This window comes from Balaenoptera musculus, chromosome 6 (assembly GCF_009873245.2).
Source record: "Balaenoptera musculus isolate JJ_BM4_2016_0621 chromosome 6, mBalMus1.pri.v3, whole genome shotgun sequence".
Classification (NCBI taxonomy): domain Eukaryota; kingdom Metazoa; phylum Chordata; class Mammalia; order Artiodactyla; family Balaenopteridae; genus Balaenoptera; species Balaenoptera musculus.
In genome coordinates, this window is record NC_045790.1 from 69,949,693 (window position 1) to 69,973,293 (window position 23,601).

A 23,601-nucleotide genomic window follows, 5' to 3' on the forward strand; every position below is an offset into this window, starting at 1 on the left:
TATTTGGATTTTAAGCATATTTTATTTTCAGACTAGTCATAAATTATACAAAAATATGAGAGTAATTGTGTTGGAATAGAAAGAACTGGAATTACTTGAATTAAAGACCAGCTATGCCATTTTCCCTCAAACTATGTGTCCTTAGGCATATTTCCTTACCTTTCAGAGTCTGCTCTTCCCCACATGTATATACCAGATAATATATACTTCACAGGAGTTTTGTGATGATTGTTTACATTGAATGCAGTGTAGCTAGCACAGTGCCCCATCCATACAGGATATTTTAAAAATTATGACTGAAATTTACTCTTGGTGTGTAAAAACCCAAATTAATGGCTTGACTAATAGGGCTGTCCAATTTTTAGATAATGTCCTTAGTTCTTTTTTGGGGCATAGCATGCATTTTCAAATATTGACTTTATTTTTATAATAGGAGAAAAGGTTAAGACTACTTGGGTGAATATGAGATGTATTATCTTTAACAATTAAACTCACAAGATTCTTTGCTATTGATGTCATTTCTTAAAAATAATTAAGGTGATAAAACACCCATTTGGATGTACTAGTAATAAGTTGGGAGGGTTAGATATATAGTTGGGCTGGGGTTAGGGGGTTTTATCTCGTTTCAGGTATATTATAGTACCTAGCATATTTTGATACTGAATGAATATTAATAATGAGAGCAGTAATAATTTCAATTTAGCTTTCTATGTAGAATACAGATGTAGCAGAAATTTCTGCTGAACTTTTTCTCCTAATGCAAATTGTGAGTATTACAATTTATTTCTGCTATTGACTAAACCTACGTTCTCTAGCAAATTATTTAATACATTTGTACCTATGATTCCATCTATAAAATGGGGGTAATAATACAGACCTAGTTAAATATTTAGTTCTTCAGAATGCTGAGATGCTTTAAGTTCAGGCTTTTATTAAACGTACTTATAAGATTTTGTACAATATGACCTACCAATTATACATAGCATTACACTGGACATAGAGGATAAAACATAAAATGAATTCAAAATATCTGAATAGTAGCAGGTTAGCAACAGAGGTGTAAGTTACTTAATATAATAGAGGGATTATTCAAAGCTGCTAGATGTGATCATCTAAATGATCAATTTAAATGTGAAAAAATTATCTCAAGACTATTAGTCTCTCCTTGTTATAGTTTAAGGTTAGCTAAGATAAAAATGAAATGCTTTGTTTTAAAGTTTGTGTGCTTTATATGTATATATAGATAGATAGGTATTTCTAATTTTTCTTTTTTTTTGGAGCAAATAATTTTTATTATCATTTTTTTCTTTTACAAATACACTGAAGAATCATGCAGTGCTGCCAGCATTGGATGCAATCCTGGGCCACAAGTCTGCACATTCCTTTGCAACTGGTCCTGTGATGGCAGAACCTTTCATCTCGCCTTTATTGTTTACTATGACCCCTGCGTTATCTTCAAAATAAAGAAACACACCACCTTTTCTCCGGTATGACTTTCGTTGTCGAATTACCACTGCTGGATGTACCTTCTTTCTGAGCTCTGGTTTGCCTTTCTTGACTGTGGCCATCACCATGTCACCCACACCAGCAGCAGGAAGTCTATTCAGTCGTCCATTGATCCCCTTCACAGAGATGATATACAGATTTTTGGCTCCTGTGTTGTCAGCACAGTTGATCACGGCTCCAACCGGAAGACCCAAGGAAATCCGGAATTTCGCACCAGAGGACCCACCATGTCCTTGCTTCGACATCTTGAACACCGGATGATATTTCTAATTTTAATGCATCAGATTACTTATTAGAATTAATGTCTTAATTTTTTATGATGCATTGAATTTCATATTTATGTTTCACTTAAAAATACTTTATGCAAAATAAAGTGTCTGCCATGGATTAAAAAGCACAGTATAATTAATAAAAATAATAGAGGTTTTTGTTTTTAAAATGAAAATGAAGTAAAATAAAAATTGAATTAATTAGTATCTAATATACATCAGACACTGTTAGGCACTTTAGATATATTATTGATTATCCTTAGAAGAAATGCTATGAAGTAGGAATTAATAATTTAAATAACTAAAGTAATTTGCCCAAATCACATAAACAGTGATGAAATCCACATTTTTCAGTCTTTGTGAATCCAGTCTAGGCTTCTTTTTATAATTCTCTTCAAATAATTAATACCCTTTTACTTCTGTTATTTTATCTAATATATATAGTTACTGATCTAGTTTCTCTCTCTCCGTTTCTCTGTCTTTTTGATAGACATTCTTTTTCTCACAACACAACTTTCACAATATTCCCAGCCTCCTGCAGCCTTTCCACTGATAATTCTTCATAGGCTCTTTTTTTTTTTTTCCTTTGCATGTGTGGTAGATACAGCTAGTTGTGTCCCAACATCCATTCTCCTCTTTTTCTTTAATAATAGAACCTCAAATTTTAGCTGAACACATGGTCACCAAAGACTTCCTTTTCCCATCTTCCTTTGCAGTATTTGTGCTTATGATTACATTCTGACTTACGAATGAAGGCAGAAGAATCATGTGGCATTTTTCTTAAACTTACCAAAAGAGAAAGCATATGTTCTCTTTGCCGTCATCTGTTTTGCCATCATGTGTGCTGTGAAATAGATGCTGCATCTTGGACCAATACAGCAGAGGCCACAAATCATGGAGTAACAGGATAGAAGGAACCTGGGTTCCTGACAAGGAGAGTGCCGTATCACCACTGGCAGGGCCAGCTACATAATTTGTGAGGTCCTGTACAGAATGAAAATGTGGGTTCCATGTTAAAAAAGCAAGAAAAACGTCACTAAAAGTACTAAACTATGTTTTCTCTTTTCTTCCTCAGTCTGCCTTTAGACGTTCCATAATGTTTTTATTTGCTATTCAGTATCACTCCAAGTAAAGAAAAAAAAGTTAAAATAGTAATGTGAATTTTAACATTCATCTTTGTGTTGTTTATAATGCTAGTTTTAAATGAAAATATAAGAGAATTTCACTTGTGTGCATAATTGATGAAATTACACAATTTGTATTGCATATTTTGTATATGCTTACACCAGAAGAGTAGAAATGCTGGACAAAACTAACGCAACTCTTTTTTATTTCGTTTTTTGATAAGCACACATTCTATCAATGCCACTTACCTTTGGCTTACTGATGAGTAAGGAAGGATTGAAAGAAAAAGGAAGTGTGGTTGCTCTACCTTTCCCTTTTCTTCCTTTTCATCCTTATCAGTGTTAAGTGATGGGCAAATATAGGAAGGTATCATGAGTAAGAAAGGATACAGTGGGGTTCCTTGGTAGTTTGTGTTTCTTAGAATGCCACTGCCTTTTTCCCTGCACGTGAAGCAAGTTCTAGTTTGACAAAAAGCACGGGCTCTCATGGGCTGTCAGTGTCTCCCTTAGTCTTAGAGAAGTACACTTGTATTGTGTGGGACCTTGAGTCCCACTAAACTCAAATACGTTGTGGATTCACTTGGATTCTATACTCACTGGGCGTTGCAAAGGTTATATGTGAATGAGACAGAAAGGAAAGACAGCGTTTATCTTCTCTGCTCATATACATGCTACATTTTCCCACTGGACTTCACTTACCAAACATTAGTTAAAAGATAAAATTATTCAGAGTTTCAACATGGCTCCTGAAAAGCATTAAACCTAGGGGGGCCTGAGTGACTGCACAGGTTGCAGGTTCTACCCAGACTCTTCCCTGCTTTCATAGACTCTTACGTTTCAGACTTTTGTCTTTTGTCAGACCCAACTAAAAGTCTTTAGTTAGACAAAGTGCCTACCTTAGAATCTGACATACAATAAAAACTCAATAATAGTTGTAGTTAGTAGTAGTAGTAGTATTAATAATTCTTATTATACAACACTTTTCCTTATGAATATCCTTTGTCTGTAGCTACTCTAGTATCATCAATTAATTATTTCAACTATATACCCAGCTTACATGTCAAAGTTACATATTTATAAAAGTTTATAAATATACTTACTTCTTGAAAATGAGTAGGTTGACTCTGGTGAAATCCAATCCAAGATGATGGCATTCCTTTGTTTGTGATAATTAGCCTAAAACCTTAAGGTAAACATGAAATCACTTGTTCTGAATCCTTGTGACAGGAAAAGCAAATTAGCAACTTTTAACATTTTTACAGTTTTGTGTTTATCAATCTGAACAAATTACCCCAATCAGACCAGGATTAGGAAAGAGGCGTACATATATTTACCAATGACATTAAATTTGGTAGAAAAGTGGTAGTGAATAGCCCATCAGTGTTTTGGTTAAGTATTAGATTAGAGCCTTTATGGATATGCTTAGTTAGAATACTGGCTACAAGACAGGACACTAAGTTTGCCAGAGGCCCTGCTAAGAGGCAGGTGGGGTAAAAGGAGTCACAAGGTCTTAGTCACCCTAAGATATTCAATAAAAATAAAAATAATGAATGTACAACTATAGAATTCAGTCACTGGTACTGAATGCACTAGCAGAAATTCAAAAAGGATAGAAGAGAGTTAGTCCAAACTGTAGAGGTCAATTTCTTAGACTTTATAAAAAATGGTAACAAATTATACCCTCTTCTATTTGTCTGAGTTCTTAAGCAGGAACAGGTCTTATTATTATTGTCCCCCAGTGCTTAGCACTGTGACTTGCACCCAGTTGACCCCCCTTAGATGTTTGTTTTATTCTTTCCACAGCAAAATGCGAGACAAGCTCAGACAAAAACCGAAATGAATTGAGAACATACTAACACCCTCAAATAGCTGTCAAGGATTTAGAGGCCATGTCTTAAATGGTTTGGACATCTGGTGAAGTAACATAAAAATAGAAACCCCAGTAGAATTTTTTCAAAACTGAAGTAGAAAGAAAGAGATCTAGAAGCAACCCTTGAAATCCCTGTAGGAACATAATAAAGAAAAGACTTTAAGTGGAAGCCTTGAACAGAAAGCTTCGTGTACTACAGGGGTTTAAAAAGGTGGAAGGAGTTTGTGTCTCTGAGAATACGATGAAGGTCTTTATTCCATGTAGACATAAGGAATGTTGATGTTACACGATTCACTAGAATACTCACTTGTAAATATGCAGTCAGATCCTGACCGTTTAGAAACAATTTCCTGTCTCCGTGTCAGTATATTTTCATCTGTCTATGGACAGAACTGTTTGCTGAGGTAAAACCTGTAATTTTCAAATCTTTAGACATTTCAGAAATTAAGAATTCATTGGAAAAATACCCACTTAGAATATAAATAATAGACAAGAACGGCTTGTAGAAAGCTCAATACTGTTCAGATCCTTGACAAGCTCGTAGAAGCATACTAAAGCCATCATTAAGCAGTTTTTCATGGGAAGGATGCAAGCAATGGCTAATCTCAAACACTTCTTTTTTTAAATAAATTTATTTATTTATTATTTATTTTTGGCTGTGTTGGGTCTTTGCTGAGGCGAGCAGGGGCTACACTTCATTGTGGTGCGCGGGCTTCTCACTGCGGTGGCTCTTGTTGCAGAGCACGAGCTCTAGGTGCTCGGGCTTCAGTAGTTGTGGCACGTGGGCTCAGTAGTTGTGGCACTCAGGCTCAGTAGTTGTGGCTCACGGGCTCTAGAGTGCAGGCTCAGTAGTTGTGACATACAGGTTTAGTTGCTCTGCGGCATGTGGGATCTTCCCAGACCAGGGCTCGTACATGTGTCCCCTGCATTGGCAGGTGGATTCTTAACCACTGCGCCACCAGGGAAGTCCCTCTAATACTTCTTGAACACTGTCAATATATATGGAAAGAAGTGTCCAGAGAGTCTGTCTTTGTCCCATGTCATCATTCTTAGATACCAAGAAGTCCAAGGAATAGGTATTATGTAGATATAAATTAATTCACAAAAATTATAGTGATATCTGAGCAGAGTTCTCTAACTGATGACTTTGCCTTGAGACAGGAACATAATAGTAAGACTTATTAAGTCTTAGTCCTAATCAACCTCTTTACATAACTTTGGTAGTTTGTAACGATCATAAGTTTGGTAGTTCCTCAAGGTTCTGAAAGACATAGTTGCTATATTTTAAGGTACCAAAGTCATATAGGGTTTAACTGCCATCTCCAGACCACTTAAAATCATCAAAAAAATGATGTGACTTCATGATTAGAATTAGCAAAGTTATTTTGCTTGCTTTCCTTATCTCTGCGCAGATAAATGCAAGTCATAAAAAACAAACAAGGACTTCTCTGGTGGTGCGGTGGTAAGAATCCGCCTGCCAATGCAGGGGACACGGGTTTGAGTCCTGGTCTGGGAAGATCCCACATGCTGTGGAGCAACTAAGCCCGTGAGCCACAAATACTGAACCTGTGCTCTAGAGCCCGTGAGCCACAACTACTGAGTCCACGTGCCGCAACTACTGAAGCCCGTGCGCCCAGAGCCCATGCTCTGCAACAACAGAAGCCACCACAATGAGAAGCCCGCGCTCCTCAACGAAGAGTAGCCCCTGCTCGCTGCAACTAGAGAAAAGCCTGCGAGCAGCAGTGAAGACCCAACGCAGCCTAAATAAATAAAATAAATTTTAAAATATGAATAAAACAAAAAAACTGAATTGCCAACAAATTAAATAAAGGTAGAGAAAGTCTGAAACTTACTGACTCATCCAGAAAACACCTACTAATTCTTCTGTGTTTCTGTTTTAGAGCTGTTTTCTGTTTTGTCACATTTTTGGTATCTTTGAACTTCAAATACCTCCCAGGCAGTGAGATGGGAAATCTTGTGCAGATAATATTTGAACGTGGACCATTGAACTGAAAAGAGACAAGTTTTACTGTTTTTTCCCATGATGACATCTTGTTTCAGTGACATTTATGGTCTGTATACATGAAGTTTTCTTTTCTAGTTTTACTGAGGTATATCTATCTATTTACACATATATATGTATATATCTATGCATTTGGTTTTTTGGATTTTTTTTTTTTTTTTTTTTGGTGAGAACATTTCATTTCTACTCTCTTAGCAAACTTACATTATATAATACAGTGTTATGAACTATAGTCACCATGTTATATTAGATCCTTCAACCTTCCAACCTTATTCATCTCATAGCTGAAAATTTGTACCCTTTTACCATCGTCTCCTATTTCCCCCATGCCCCCCACACCCCTGCCCAGTCCCTGGTGACCACTTTTCTACTCTTTATTTCTATAAATTTGATTTTTTTTTTTTTTCAGATTCAACATATAAGTGATACCATGAGTCTCTGACTTTCTCTGTCTGGCATATTTCATTCACATCAGGTTTTGAGCAATGCACCTTCTGAGGATAAGGGCTTACTGTACTTTATCAGCCATCTAACCAGCCAGGAACATGTACACAGGGAAGCAGAAATGGCTTTAGCGCTTGTGATCCAGCTTCTCAAGGTGGAGAAGGCCTAGAAGAGATTTTTTAAATTTGACATTTATTTATTCATCATCTTAAATTCTGTAAATATTTGTGGGAAATGTGAGGGAAAAGTGATCAGCAACAGAAGACAGAGCATGCACCATTTTCATAAAACAGCTTCTTTTAAGGCCTTGGATATTGGCACTAGAAAGTAATGTATTATCTAATCTTTAGAATAGTACTTTCATTTTTGTTCACAATGATCATGTCCAAGAAAAAAAAAGCCCGTTTACCTTAGTTTTTGGACATTCCTCAAATAATCATTCAACTATTTGAATCTCTAGTTTGGGAAATAAATTAAGGAAAAATGTTTGCCCTTTAATTTTATATTCAACACATACTTATTGGATATTTATTATGTGCAAGGATTTCTGCTGGGTACTCTGGAAAAAAACAGACTGATTAAAGCTTGTTCTCTTAAGGAGTTTGTGATCAACTGGAAGAAGACGGGGCATAAAAATCCAATGTACAAATATTAAAGCTCATAAAAACATGTATGATTAGGGACAGTGCAATTTCAGAGGAAGACAGAACCCTTGGAAATTTTCATTTTACAACTTTAAATTCTTCACTCAAAAGAGAGGTACGGGTTTTTTTTTTTTTTTTTAGAAGTACGGTTTTTATTCAACTGGATGGGTAGATGAGCATGTGTTATGTTCCCAGCGAGGTGAATGGTGAGAGCGAAGATAAGAATTTTGGAAGGGGAAAGATACTTATTGCAACACAATAACCATGTGCACTGATTCAATCAAAAGCCTCTTGTACGAGAAAAGAAATTGTCCTCATTCTAAATATTATGCCTTCGTTGTGTGAAAACCACTGCACTAGAAAATGTTAGCATTACAAATGCGTGCAAGAGTCAGTCCCTGCCCTCAAACAGCATCTTTTATGGCATAACTTTCAGATGGAAATCTTAGGATTTTCTGAGGCTGTAACCAAATTAAAAACAAAAAGAATTATAGAAGGACAGATGGCAAGCTGTATGGAGAAATATGAGTTCAGTCATCCAGAACTTTCTTAAAAAAGTTATGCTGGTTTAGGCTCACCGTCTCAAAGCAAGCAGAGTATAGCAAAGATGCAGCCCTAAGAAACTGCACTATGTTTTTCTTAGAAAAAATTTCCCCCAATTTCTGTATGGAAGGCAGTATGTCACTGTCTCTATTGTCCTGTATCATTAAAGCTCAGACTTTCTATCAAGAATTGGCTGGTGAGGAAATTAGAAACAGAGGTAGAATTAAAGTCATCTCCCTCAGAGATCATTCAGTTGGCATTTACTGAGGATTGCAGGGTAAGTACGAAGTACCTTGTGACAGCATAGCAAAAAACAGCAAAAATGTGTTCCCCTGGGAGAAAAAAAATGACATTTTTTTAAAACAACAAACATATAGTGATTTTCAGTTTCTCCAAATACTTTCCCCTCTGGTAACTGTCCCAATACTATTCTATAAAATTACTTTCACTGTTGAAATTACTAAGATGTGAATAAACAGAAATAAATAGGCATTTAATTTTTTACTAATTCCTTTAGAATAATTATGAATTTATTTATGAAAAGTTCAGCTGTTTTTTTATTATAGAAATTCATCCCTTCAAATATATTGAAATGATTATCTAGAACTGTTCTGTTTTTCACTTAACCTTGATATTTGCTGAATTCAGAAGTAGGTGAGGATTTATTTGCCACAGTTATACAAAATCTGTTCAGTTTCCTCAGCTTCTTAGATGCAAAAAGAGAATAGAAGTTCAAAGCTGCTTAATCAGACTGATTCCCTGACACTCCAACTAGAATCCCTCCTCACACCTGGCAGGAAACACTGCTGTTGCCCTCTTGGACATGAATTAAGACCTGTGAATTCTTGAAATGATTTATTCATTCACCCTCTTCCTTCAATCACTGAAATAAGTGAGAAATTGTACATGAAACCTGGTTAAACTTTTAGATTATACTAATTCTCTCTAGGTTGCCAGTAAATCATTTCCCCTTTCACTAATTAGTGGTAGCAAGAAAAGTATTATGGATGTCAGGAGCCCCAGATAGCATGTCTTTAATAACCAGGGATCCTATCCTAAACCAAGGTCAAAAAGAATTCTAAGCAAAGCCTAAGGAAATGGTGCTGATGGTAGGACTGATGAGATTTGGATCAACCCCATTCTCTTAATGAGCGTATAAGTCAACCACATTTCCTAGTCCTCCCACATCTAGCAGGGGCAATGTGACTAGTTCTCACCAATAGATCAAGAGCAGAAGTGAAGTGTTACTTCTGGGTCTAAAGAGGATCTACCCAAAACATACTGTGTATGACTAACGAGCTAAGATTTTTTTTTTTTTTTTACATTTTTAAAGGGTTGAAAAAAATTATATATGTATATACAAGTGTATATACAGGTGCATTACCTTTGGATAATACCTTAGCAGTGTCTGAACTTTAAAACCTCCCACATGGGCTTCCCTGGTGGCGCAGTGGTTGAGAATCTGCCTGACAATGCAGGGGACACGGGTTCGAGCCCTGGTCTGGGAAGATCCCACGTGCCGCGGAGCAACTAGGCCCGTGAGCCACAACTACTGAGCCTGCGCGTCTGGAGCCTGTGCTCCGCAACAGGAGAGGCCACGACAGTGAGAGGCCCTCGCACCGCGATGAAGAGTGGACCCCGCTCGCCGCAACTAGAGAAAGCCTTCGCACAGAAACGAAGACCCAACACAGCCAAAAATAAATAAATTAATTAATTAATTTAAAAAGCCTTTAAAAAAACTTCAAATGTGGGAATTCTTTAAAAAGAAAAAACAAAAAAACCCAAAAAAAACCGATCACACCTTTTGACCCAGCAATGGTGGATCAAGGTGTTGTATTTTTTAGGTTTACTTGCATGTGTGCTCAAAGACACAAAAATGAGTTTATTGCAGCATAGCAAAGGTCTGGAAATAGAGTCAAGTTTAATAAAATGAACAACTGTAGTTCATGTTTTAGAAAATGGAAGTCACCTTAGGCATTTAGAGATATTGTTCCAACATTCAATGAGTATTATGGTTCTTAGAAATATTTATAAAAGAAATGTAATATCAGAAATCTCTAGTCTTTAAGAATCAAGGGTACCAACAGTTAAGCAATATAAGACAAAGATTTTACACATAAAACTTTGTTTTCGTTTCATTTTGTCTATTAGAGGTGGTGGCATAGTCGTATGCTTAGAGTCTCAAGCTTAAAGAGAATGAAGCAACTTAAGAATGAAAGATTTAGTATGATTAGATATTATTTATCTTAATTTTTTAAAAAGCCTTTACATTATAAAAATAATGTATTCTTATTTTTGTAAATATTAAATACATACCACAATATTAAGAAGAAAACAGAAACAACCACTACTCACATGCTTATAATTTGATGATTTTCCTAGCAGTCATCTTTTTCTATTTTATACACACATGTATTTCCAACTTTACATTGCATTGTCATAAACTTTTTTCAATATCACTAAAAGTTTTACAAAAGAATGATTTTTAAAAGCTGCTTATCATTCCATATGTACTTCAATACCAAGAGGTACTATATTTAGACATTTGTGTCAGACACATGAATTGCTGCTGTCTATGATGGCAAAATGAGCACCTCTGAGTGTAAAGTCATGTCCCCATCTCTGAAAGTTTGGTTACAAACATGTGGTAAATTCATAAAAGTTTGGCTCATAAAGTATGAATAATATTCCTTAAAAGAACTACCAGATTTTCATAAAGGTAGAATTTTCTACTTATAGTCCCACTGAAAAAAAGATCACTGCCCTCAGAGTAGACATTATAGTTGGTAGTGTTGCTTAAGATAATGAGAGGTGGAGAGATGGATGTGGGTTGAAATTTGGTTTAAGCCTGATAGTTTAGGATGGGAAAAGATATTTGGACAGATTTGAGTCATAATCAGACTTCAGTCACTACTTGTGTGATCCAGGACAAGGAAATTAACATCACTCACTCTTACTTTGTTTACCCAAACAAAGATACTAGTAATAATTGCCTAAAAATGTGGTCTGAGAAATAAGTAACAAATATAACATCATTAAGTTTCTGGACCATGCTTTGTATTTAGTAAACAACAACTTTTGTTATTATTATAGGTAAGTAAGCATAAAAATTTATGAGGAGGGCTTTCCTGGTGGCGCAGTGGTTGAGAATCTGCCTGCCAATGCAGGGGACACGGGTTCGAGCCCGGGTCTGGGAAGATCCCACATGCCACGGAGCAACTAGGCCCGTGAGCCACAACTACTGAGCCTGCGCGTCTGGAGCCCGTGCTCTGCAACAAGAGAGGCCGCGATAGTGAGAGGCCCACGCACCGCGATGAAGAGTGGCCCCCACCTGCCGCAACTAGAGAAAGCCCTCGCACAGAAACGAAGACCCAACACAGCCATAAATAAAAATAAATAAATAAATAAATAAATAAATAAATAATTTTAAAAAAATTTATGAGGAGTGAATTTATTACAATGTCATGTATCTATTAACTACATTTTTTTTATTAATACAGTTTATTCATTTATGTACCTGTTACCAAAATTTGCAATTTTAGATTAGGCATATACTATCGTGATCATGGTTCTTCTTACTACTCAGATGTTAGTGGAATATAGCTTCCCACTGAAAAATACCAAGTAAGAACAAATGTGAAATTCCTGGGATAAAGTCAGATTCAATTAATGTGAAATCTGAAAGTGAACATGATCTCTATTAGAAAATTTCACACCTACAGTAGCCCTGCAAGATTCACAAGGGAGTTTATTTTATTTCCGTCACAACATTGAGTGGTAAATGAAAGTTGTGGTAGATGGAGCTACTTTTTCACATTTTACAGATGAGGCAATCAGGTGTCAGTAGATGAGTGATTTACACATGGTCATAAAATGACATTAATAAAATCTAAAGTTCTGGAGTTTCCTTCCACAACACCACACTATATACTATGTGTGCCTCCATTTTTTTTCAGTAATCATGGAATTGAGCTGGATGTCAGTTGGAATGTTCAAAAAATCCAGGTAAGCCTTCTTTTTAATGTATATGTCTAATACAAGTAATATATGAATATGGCAAACAAAACTAAAAAGAGCAGACAGAATTGAAATAAAAGATCTCAACTCACCTATAACTAATGTTCCCTATATCTACTTCCTAAAGGCAACTGAATAGTTTCTTATGTATCTGTTTAAATACTTCTAATTCATATGGCAGACTATATATGTATATAAACACATAATTATTTCTATAATATATGGCATACTATACATTCAACTCTGCTCCTTTGGTTTATTTTAGTTAATATATGTTTTATTAAAAGAAAATGTAGCACATTATGTTTTCATATTGTATAGTATTTTATGTATGAGTCTAACAGTTTATTTACCCAGTCTACTGTGGATGGATATTTAGGTTATTTCCAGGTTTTTTTTCACCAAGTTCTTTTTACTGTGTGCTATCGAATAAAGGAAATTTTATAGAGAAACACTTCTTAATGAAGTATAAAATTATCTATGTATGTAATTTTGGGTATGTGTAAGAGAAAGGGAAAAAAGGAAAGCTAGAATTTTGTAGAAAACACAGGGTTTTAGCCAATATAGTTTTGTTCGTAAACCTATATTTTGATCTTTCAGTACTTGGGCAATACAATAAGCAGAGAAAATTTCCACTACACCGACGCCTGTAATTCTCACAGGTATTTCACTCCATCAATTGTTAGAGGAGGAATTATTTCTAGAGTTGAGAAGAGAAACCTAAAGGCAAGGCTGTTGGCTGTTATAGCAACATCTATGATATCAAAAATAAACCTGGAAATGGAAACTGTGTCAGGAAAAGGAAAGGTCAGGGTGGACATCCTCCCAGAGTTGCTGCTCAGCAATGTTAATATGTACAGATTTGGATGGTTTAGATGGATGCATCTGAAAAAAAATAGTGTTAATATAGAAAACACTGAGACGGGAGTAAAGTGGCAATGCTTGGATCACTGAATGAAGCAAAATAAAGTGTTGTTCAGTGAGAGGAGAAAGGTCTCCTCTAATGCATCCAAGAGCTCCTATTTTTACAGTTCCTTGTGTGGAAGCGAAAGCATTAGAGGACTAAAAACCTTGCCGAGGTTACCTGCAATTTGACGACACCAGGCTGTTTGTGGAGCTGCACTGTGATGGGTTTTTACCTTCCGTGTGAGGTTCACGATGGTTTGTTTAAAAGAATTGTTTTAGCATTAGTTTGTCAGTTCAGGTAACCCAAGGGTCTTCTAGTCAAGGCCAAAAGTCCTAGAAACTCACCACCCCTTTCTGGGCCATCAAATACCCACCCAACAACATTCATGTGCTGAAAAACAGCAAAATTTCCCTTTCCATGTCTTTTTCTTTTTTAAAACGCCATGGCTCTGATTTATGAATATTAGGCATATTTTCTTGCCAGATATCACTCAGGGACTAGGGCTATCACATATCAGCGTTAAAAAAATATTCTAAGCTTTAATGATTCAGATGTTATCAAGAATAACTTGACAAGGAACAGAAAATTCAAAATAAAGCTGTTTTGTATCTTGGCCTGTCACTTTGTACTGTGAACCACTATAACTCATGAGTTTTTTCAAAGAAAAACTATTGTTGATTATTAAATTCTCATTGGGCAACTTTAGGGTGAGTTGTTTTATAAGTTGGAAAATTTTTGTTGTTTTAAATTCCAATGTTTGTTTAAACCAGAAACATTCCCCATTTTGATTTACTTATGTCTACTTAAAAATAGTCTTTCTGTGAATGAAACTTTAAAAATAATAAATAAAATATTTCTCTTATTTTATGTTCATCCTATTAGAAACCTTGCTATGACTGTACTGCCTTTGAAATTCCAAGAGCTGCCTAGTCCGTATTTTAGGACTGGCCATGATCCATTCCCACTCAGCATGTATTATAAAAAGGAAAAGAATATGTCAGAACTGTTTAAAAATACAGAACCCAACAGATTCAGGTGTGATATACCTGTTGCCAAAAACTTTTCTTTAAAATGAAAAAAAAAAAAGTTAAGCCTATTTTAAAATAAAAATCTGTTAAGCAAGGATTTACTACTGTAGGAATTATTTTTCTTATTACTGCTGGTTGTGGTGATGACAAATAGATGGTGTTCTCATGAAGTCAAGATTAAAGCTGTGGTCAAAGTTGAGAAAGAACGAAACCATCTATATATTTCTCCATTTTGGAAACACTAGGAAAAGACAAAAGGGCCCATCCTGAAGGCAGAAGACATGGGTGGGGGAGAAGGGGGGGGCTTTTTGGCAAATGGATTGGTCCAACTTGGCTGATTGCCCAGAGAGGGTAATGGACTTGCGGATAGCATCTGATACTCTTTAGCCCCTTGAGGGACCAGGCTAGGCCTCCTGTCAAAGCACTCCCCTGGAAAGGGCTTGAAACTCTCAAAATTAGTTCTCCTCTGCCTTGCTTCAGGGCCTTGTGCTTCTCCCTGTTTCCTGGGCTCTTCATTGATGATTCTTCCCTGTCTGCGGTGCAGTCTCACCTCCCAAGTGGGTCATTTGTATGGATTGACTGTCCTACTAACTTTTGAACTGTGCCCTTATTTCTTTGCTATTTTTACCCACTCTTGGCAAATAGACAACTGTGGTAGACCACCTAAAAATGGCATTTCTTTCCCAATCCTTGGAATCTCTTACCCTTATACATTGTCCTAGAAGGTATCATTCACCCAGGGGAAGTTAACACTTAACACTTTTTTTCCACTCACTTTTTTCTAGTGTAGCACTTTGAAGGTGGTCAGAAATTGACTTTCAAGACCACGCTTTATTCTGTTAACACATACAGGTTAAAGGCAATTATGTTTTTTCTTTTATCTTTTTAGAAAAATTGTTGGCATGACAATGTGCTACATTAATGTAATTATTTCAACTTACAGTTTATCAAATCAGCAAAAGCAATCTTTAAATCAGTGTCATTTTTAAGCCTTAAAATAAGAAGTTCTCTGAATTTGGACAGCTTATTTCTGGCAGTTTGCAGATGGACAGCCTCATGGCATTGCTGAATGTATGCATTAGAACATAACTAGCTACATACAAAGATAGGTTCAGCTCTTTCTAAATGGGTTAATCAGTTCTCGCTGAATTCAGAAAATATAAGGGAAACTCAGTGCTCAATGTTTTTAGATTAGTTGGCTAAGACTTTAGATAAGCTGGATATAAATAAATATGTACCCCAATGGGAACTACTGCTGTCATGTTCAGCCTTTCTATCAAGTTATCAAAGCATAATAATTACCTAGTCACATTCCAAGAGACTTCTTTGTTCTGGTTTTGATTTGTTTTTATTTACAACAAAGAATGTGTAATAGATGTCTCAGACTTAAAATGCGCCAAACAGAACTCTTGATTACTTCTTACCTCACCCTTCCATGTGGCAATCCACCATTTCCCAGTCTTCTCAATCTCGGCAAAAGACATCACCATCGACCCAGATTTCCAACAGAAGTCCTGGGAGGTATTCTTGATGACTTTCTTTCCTTCAACCCCCAATCCAATCAATTAGAAGTACTACTGACTCTACTTCTTCTAAATATATCAAATCCTTTCAGTTCTCAATCTTCACTGCCACTTTTTAGTATAAACCACCATCATCTCTCTTCTGCCTCACTACAGAAACCTCCTAACTGGTCTACTGCTTTCACCTATGCCCCTCTGCCAAATTTCCTAAATGTAAGTGAGAGCTTCACATGCCTCTTATTTTTTCTTTTAAATGTCATTATTGAAAAATGTCACACATATTCAAAAGTAGAGAGAATAGTACAATGAATCTGGATTTAATAATTAATCCATTATCATCAATTATCACTTGTCTTAACTATATTTTCATTTGATCTGTAGTGTCCCTCACTCTGAATTTTTGTGATTGCATGTCCTCTATAATGGCATCTTTGAACATTTTCCTTTGACTCATATGTTTTCTGAAACCTGGTAGTTAGATTAGGTACTAAAAGGATTTCTGGTTCATATTGTGGCGAGAATAGTTCATGGGTGATATTTGTATTTCCTAGTACAACACATCAAAAGTCACACTCTGATTGTCACTGTTTTTGAGATGTTAAAAGTGATCAGTAGGTTAAGGTTTTGTCAGCCTGGTACATTCATAATAATGGTCTCCACCTATAATTCATTAGTAGTTTTAGCTATTGCTGATGATTGTAAACTAAATCCATTATTTATTAAGGGTTGCAAAATGGTTATATGCTAATTTTACACTATTTTTTCATTTATTTGCTGGGATACATCTATAAAGAATAACTTTCTCTCATTATCTAAGCTGTTAATGTGGAGGTGAATTTGTACAGGAAATACAGGATAACTGGGAAATCTTTTCCCTTATTTACGGATTTTTAGAAGAATGGCTTTGTTTTCTAGCATCCTACAGGTGACTGATACATTTTTTTTTTCTTACTGGGTATTATTATGAAATCATAGATCTTAACATATTTATTTTATTTTAATTATTTATTATTGCTGTTGTTCAAATTGTCTTTTGGCCAGTTGAACCACTTCAGATTGAATCCAGAGTTTTGATGACATGACCTAAATGCTTCCACCCTTTCTGGTATGATATGGTCTTCTATGTTTTCCTTATACATTTCTTGCCCCACACCTGGAAGCATCCAATTTTTCAAAAACTTTGGTTCCTTTAGGAGAAATGATATTTAAAGACCTTAATTTAAGCACTAGTGATGCTCATGGCTACTGTGTTGATCATTGTTTCTAGACTTTCTCATTGGACAGATTTTAGAAAAAGTTGAAGATAAAATACACCATGAACTCATATTCAAATTTCCAACTCCAATATTAATTTGACTTTATTAGTCTTATGTTTGCATATCTTTTCTCTTATAGTGAATGTCTTGGATCCTAACAACAGTAGCACAAGTATTTTTGCTCATCCTAATATGTGTGTTTAAATGATTTGTTTGTCAAATATAGGGAGACACACACAAATAGTTACAGAATAACAATATAATTACTAAAAATGGTTTAAGAACTTTGAGTGTTTTTCTCCTTAGGCTATATCCCACTGGAGACATATAATACAAATTACTGTGTTTTAAAATCACTTGATATAATTGCTTCTCAGACTTTTGGCTAAGATCAGGCTTAAAATTACTTGATATAATGCCCATTTGTGCAGTTTAGCCCCCAATATGCAGTTCTTTTCATTTGTTTTATTTTGCTTTCAATTCTTAAGGATTTCTTTCTGCTTACATTTGTTATGTTCTATTACTATAAAAACATTTACACAATTCCAAAATCAAAACTACAGAATAGAGAGAAGTCTCACTTCCATTCTAATCCATTTCACCCTAGTCTCCTCCTCCCCTTCTATGTAACCGATTTTTTAAAACTAGTTTTGGTTTATCTTCCTTTTTCATTATAGGCATATTTGTGTACATGCCTGTGTATTCATGTTTTCCCCCTTCTTGAAGACGAATGATAGCGTACTGTATATACTTGTCTCCACCTTACTTTTTTTTACTTCATGGTGTATGCTAGATACATAGCCATTAGAGAGATGTTTCTTATTCCTGTTTAGAGGTACATTTTGTGGATATACCATAATTTATTCAACCAGTCATCTATTTGTGGACATTTGGACTACTTCCAGTCTTTTACTTTATAAATATTGCCTTCCTCTCACTTAAAACCCTTTAATGACTTCCTGTTGCTTTTAGATAAAAATCCAAACTACTTTCCATAGCCTACAAGGCCCTGCATATTGGGTATCTATCTTAATTCTCCAACCTCAATTCATGCCATTCTCCCCCTGCCTAGTTATATTCCAACTTCACAGGACTTCTACTCCCACCTAAGAATGCCTTCTTGGTGTGTATCTTCATGGCTGACATGTTGTTTTCTCTTTCATATTAGGGAAGTTCAAATGCTACTGGCCCAGAAATATCTCCCTGAACAGTCCTACCTATGATGACACTATAGTTACTCACCAGCTAATCACTTTGTTTTTTTTCTTCACAACATGTAACACAATCTATAATGGTATGTGATATATCATCTTACGTTATTATTAAACGACATCATAGTGGGTTACATTATTTGTTCACTTGTTGCCTGTTCACCCCACCTTCAGTGGTCTTCTGACCACTGAATCTTTCACATCTTGTATAGTGTCTGACACATAGTATGGTCTCAAAAAAGCATCTGTTGAACGAATAATTGAGGGAATCAATAGCAAACAAAATATGCTACTGTGAAAAAATATCTAAAAGGCTTAGCAGCATAAAAATCCAGCTAAGTACTAACTTGACTCTTTCAGTACATTACCATAACATACCCCAAACTGTATGTCTTTTGCAAATGCCAAATGTCATGAGATTAATGTGCTTTTGACTTCACTTGAGCATTATCTCTCCAGGACGTAGTATCTAATTTTTTATTACTTTATTACTCTAGGAATCAAGGCAGTAACATTTATCTGTGATGTGTAACTGCATTAAACTGTGAGGGCTTTACACTAATTTTGAGATTCTAATTAAAGGTTTTTCCATAATCAGACTTGTGTCCACAAGTGAGAGAAGGTATGAGACATATGGCTGTCCTAACAAGAGAGGTACTATTATTTCCATTTTAGAGATGAGAAGACTGGGCCTCAGAAATATCAAGTGGACTGACAAACAGCACATATTAAGTATCTTTGCTGGAACTCAATATCAGGTTTCCTTAACTCCAATCTCATTCTTTGTGTCTGGATACACTGAATATGGAGACATAACAAAGTAGAGTTTTCATGACTTCTAACCATTTATAAATGTATAGTTTAATAAGAAATGCTAAAAACTTTTATAAAAACTTATATTTGTATAGAAAAAAAATCTGTCTATTTTGGTGTATTTTTATTTACTTCCATCTCCTAAGCTAGGAATTTCCTCAGACTCCATGATTCAAACCTGTGATTTAACCACGTGATAAATTTTTGACAGTCTCTACAGTGTTAAAAGTATTCACAAACACTTATAAGTTTTTGACCTAGTTAAAGTCTCATAACTAAGTTAACTAGTTTTGAAATGCTCTCTTTTTTCTGTTACAAAACAGCCTATTCAGCATTACGCCATTCTTACACTCACTACATCTGTCAGTTTTCTTCCACAGTTTCATGTCAGACTGCCCATTTCACTCTGCAGCCTCTATTAGACTGCCCCCTGCATTGCATAGAAATGGCCTAAAATTCTAAACTGACAGAACCTTTAAATGGCCAGGTATGTATGTTTTTCCTCATTGTAGCCACAGCAAAAATATCTGAAGCATAAAACTTATTTTAACAGAAAACTATGAAATTTATATCAAATTGTTTTTGTCACAATGCTCTGGAATTCTTTGTAAGAACAAATATGTATCTACCATTATTTATTAGTTTCATAACAGCATTTGTTCTTTGCCTGGTTAGGACTTTGGGTAGAAGCAAAATGTTGAAAACTATGGTCCTTATTTTACATTATTTCCCAAACTTCTCTAATTTTCAGAACCACCTGGAACATATAATAAACAAACAGATGCCCAAACTTCATGCTTCGTGCTTGGAGGAGCTGGTTGAACAGGGTTGGACTGCCGCCTAGTAATCTGCATTTTTTAAAAAAGAGCATCTGATTGTGATCCTAGGCCTAATCTGGGATTATCACAGGTCTAAATGCTCTACAATTTACATTCAGAATTACTTGAAGGCAAGAAATATATCTTTGTCAACAAAGAATGTTCTAAAACTTAAATGTGCATATGAATCATCTAGGTGCTAAAATATAGATTTGGTAGATCTTGGTCAGGGCCTGAGATTCTGCATTTCAGAAGAGCTCCCAGATGATGCCAGTGTTGGTGGTTCTTGGAGCACACATCAGGTAGCTCTCAAACCCATGTGATTTTTAGACTCACCTGAGGATTAAAAAAAATACCTATACCTGAGCCTCACCCCAGCTCAATGAAATCAGAATCTCCAAAAAGGAAAGGTAAGGAAATACATGTATTTTAAAAAATCCACAGGTAATTCTAACGTGTAGCCAGGGTTCAAAACCACTGTCTTAGTGGGAAGCAGTAGCATAGCACAGGGAGATCAGCTCGGTGCTTTGTGACCACCTAGAGGGGTGGGAGAGGGAGGGTGGGAGGGAGGTGCAAGAGGGAGGGGATATGGGGATATATGTATACGTATAGCTGATTCACTTTGTGATACAGCAGAAACTAACACAACATTGTAAAGCAATTATACTCCAATAAAGATGTTAAAAAAACCCCCACTATCTTTAATGAAAACGCAAGTGAAAAAGAAAATCAAAATTTCTTTTTGTAATTGTTAAACTCACAGAACTCATGCTACCTTAAACCCTAATGGTGAGCAAAGAAAACATAAGCTGCCTAAATAGATATTCTCTATATCAAGGAAGAATGTCTGCTGGTTCTTCTCTACCTGAAATTCAGATTCCAGTACTAAGGTATCTGTCTTACTATTATTATTTTTAATAACAAACTACAAACATTAAACTATGGTTATTACCACAGTTCCTCTTTTACAAGTTGTTGTTAGGTGAGTAATGGGGTGGACATCTAGGAGGAAGAGACTCAATATTTATTGTCTGTGACTACAATATTCAGGGTGCAGGTGAATTACAAAGACTAGAGTTGCTATTCCATGGTCCTGGTACTTGACTCATTTATTTTTCTCAAATTTAGGTGTTAGAAGTTGTCAAAGTTTTCCTTACCTTATTGCATCTTTTCCCTTCATACCCCTCCCCATCTACATATGAAGTAATAGACGATTATATTGTGGATATTTTTGAAAGCACCAAAAGAGAGGGAGAGAGAGTGTGAGAACAATCAAGGCATCATAAAAGGTTATTTAGAATGAAAACAAAATGGTGCTATCATTTCTCCTAGTCACCAGAACATATCATTCTCTTGAAATTTTAGTGACACAGATAAAGTTGAACATGTCACTATATATTCTATTTTTCATAAGATCATTCATAAAACAATTAGCTGATATCTCTGCAGCTGCTACTATTTGCCATTTGTATCCAAAAAATTGCAATTTTTCCTTTAATTTATTTCTGTTCAAAAATAAGTCTATAAAAATCAATTCTGAATTCTGTTTCTTGCTATGAGAGTAACTGGTCCTGGACATGCCCTCCTATCACAAACAACTAGAAAACTACATAAAATATAGGAAAGATCTGTTTTCAGATACTGGCAACAGGTGGTCTAGGGCTGTTATCCTTGAAAAGAGGAAATGAACAAGACGGGTGCTATGATTTCCCTGGCTTTCTGCCTGGAGGCATATTCTAGATCATGACCCAAGATGGGACTCTCACGTAGAGCACATCGGTCTTGCTGAAATGAGATGACGGAAGTCAGAGCTTAGGGAAGCTAAGGTGGCTGGAATTTGTGGGACAGAGTATGAAAAGAGAAGAGAGATACACAGGGAGTAGCTTCAGCAATCAGCATAGGAGTCAAGTTGATTCTACTGCTGAATATTAATCTGCACAGGCATAGAATAAAATTCCATCAGGCTGGTAAACAATCACCAAATATGCATAAGCTGAACAGTAACCAAAGCCTACACAGGAGTGAGGGATGTATTAATATAAGTTACAACAAGGCAGGTGGGAGACATCTTGCTGAATACTCAGGGCCTTCAAGATAGATTCCTGAAGAGTAATACTTTAGCAGTAGGATGACAGAAGCCCTAGAGTAAAGCTACACCAGGGCAACCACCACAAAGTAAAAAGTAGGCCTCAAAAATATTAGGTCGATCCAAATTACTTAACTGTCTGCCAAATAAATGTCAATATTCTTAGAAAGAAAGCAACACATGCCAGACATGCAATAATATAATATTACAATGTCTGCAATCCAATGAAGTAATAAGGATGCAAAGAGGCAAGAAGAATGTGCCCCATTATCAGCAGAAAAATCAAACAATCAAAACAGACTTATAAATGATGGGGATGATAAAATTAGCAGCAACAATTTTAAACTACCTATTATAAACATGTTCAAGGATTAAATACTATAAATATAATATGGAGAGAAGTGGAAGTTACAAAAAAGAATAAAATGGAAATTCTGGGCTTCCCTGGTGGCGCAGTGGTTGAGAGTCTGCCTGCCAATACAGGGGATACAGGCTCGAGCCCTGGACCGGGAAGATCCCACATGCCACGGAGCAACTAGGCCCGTGAGCCACAATTACTGAGCCTGCGCGTCTGGAGCCTGTGCTCCGCAACAGGAGAGGCCGCGATAGTGAGAGGCCCGCGCACCGCGATGAAGAGTGGCTCCCGCTTGCCGCAACTGGAGAAAGCTCTCGTACAGAAACGAAGACCCAACACAGCCAAAAATTAAAAAAATAAATAAATAAAGAATTATTCTGACTAAAAAAAAAAAAAAAAAGGAAATTCTGAGGCTGAAAATAGAATATCTCTTTTTTTTTTTTTTCAGATTTTTGGCCATTAAATAACGGCTGTAGTTCACATACTTTTTTTCAGTCTCCTCCTTGACCTACCCCTCCTTGGAGACTAATTACATGTACATTAGGCTATTTGAAATTATCCCACAGCTCACGGATACCCTGTTTATTCTTTTTTCCATAATTTTTCTTCTGCTTTTCATTTTGGATAGTTTCCAATGCTATGTAAATTCACTTTTTTCCCCCTGCAGTGTGTAATCTGCTGTTCTTCTCTTCCAGTGTACTTTACATTTCGGACCTTGTAGTTTTAATCTCCTGACATTTTATTTGAGTTTTTCAAAAAAATATTTCTCATGTATCTATCTGACATTTCAGTCTGTCCCTGAGTACTGCTCAGTACTTGTATTGTTTTAATTAAATTAGTTAATACTTCCAAAACACTTAGATCAACAACTTCTACCTGAGTATTTGCTCTTATCACTCTCAGTTTAAAAAATAAGACTTGGCCCAAGGGACTAGAACAGCGATGCATGTGAAAGTCACAGGATAGGAAATTAAAGAGGAAACTAAAAAGGAAGAACAGCGCTAGAGAGAATATAATGTGAGCTTAATAATGATACTATTGCAATAAAAGTAACTTTCAAAGAAATTCCTAAAATTATTTTAAAATGAATGTAACAAATCTGCTTCTATCTGCTTTTTCTTCCTGAAGATTTGTACCAATGTTTTTGAATAATAGAGAGCACTC

At 35.8% G+C, this 23,601-nt stretch overlaps 1 protein-coding gene and 1 long non-coding RNA gene across 2 annotated transcripts in view; both read right to left on the reverse strand.

Moving 5' to 3' along the window:
* Window positions 1-1,276: 1,276 nt before the first annotated feature.
* LOC118896335 (60S ribosomal protein L23-like) lies at window positions 1,277-2,595 on the reverse strand. Its single transcript, XM_036854129.1, has 2 exons — window positions 2,566-2,595; window positions 1,277-1,772 (listed from the first exon to the last, which is right to left on the reverse strand). Exons 1-2 carry the CDS (start codon window positions 2,578-2,580, stop codon window positions 1,329-1,331), a joined length of 459 nt encoding a protein of 152 aa, XP_036710024.1. The 5' UTR covers window positions 2,581-2,595; the 3' UTR covers window positions 1,277-1,328.
* A 3,994-nt stretch (window positions 2,596-6,589) lies between these two features.
* The window catches only part of LOC118896336, a 206,223-nt gene continuing 189,211 nt past the window's right edge, over window positions 6,590-23,601 (reverse strand). The window contains exons 5-6 of the long non-coding RNA XR_005020176.1: window positions 7,222-7,401; window positions 6,590-6,778 (exon numbers count right to left, since the gene is read on the reverse strand). This is a non-coding gene — a long non-coding RNA (uncharacterized LOC118896336). The remainder of the gene's footprint in view (window positions 6,779-7,221; window positions 7,402-23,601) is intronic.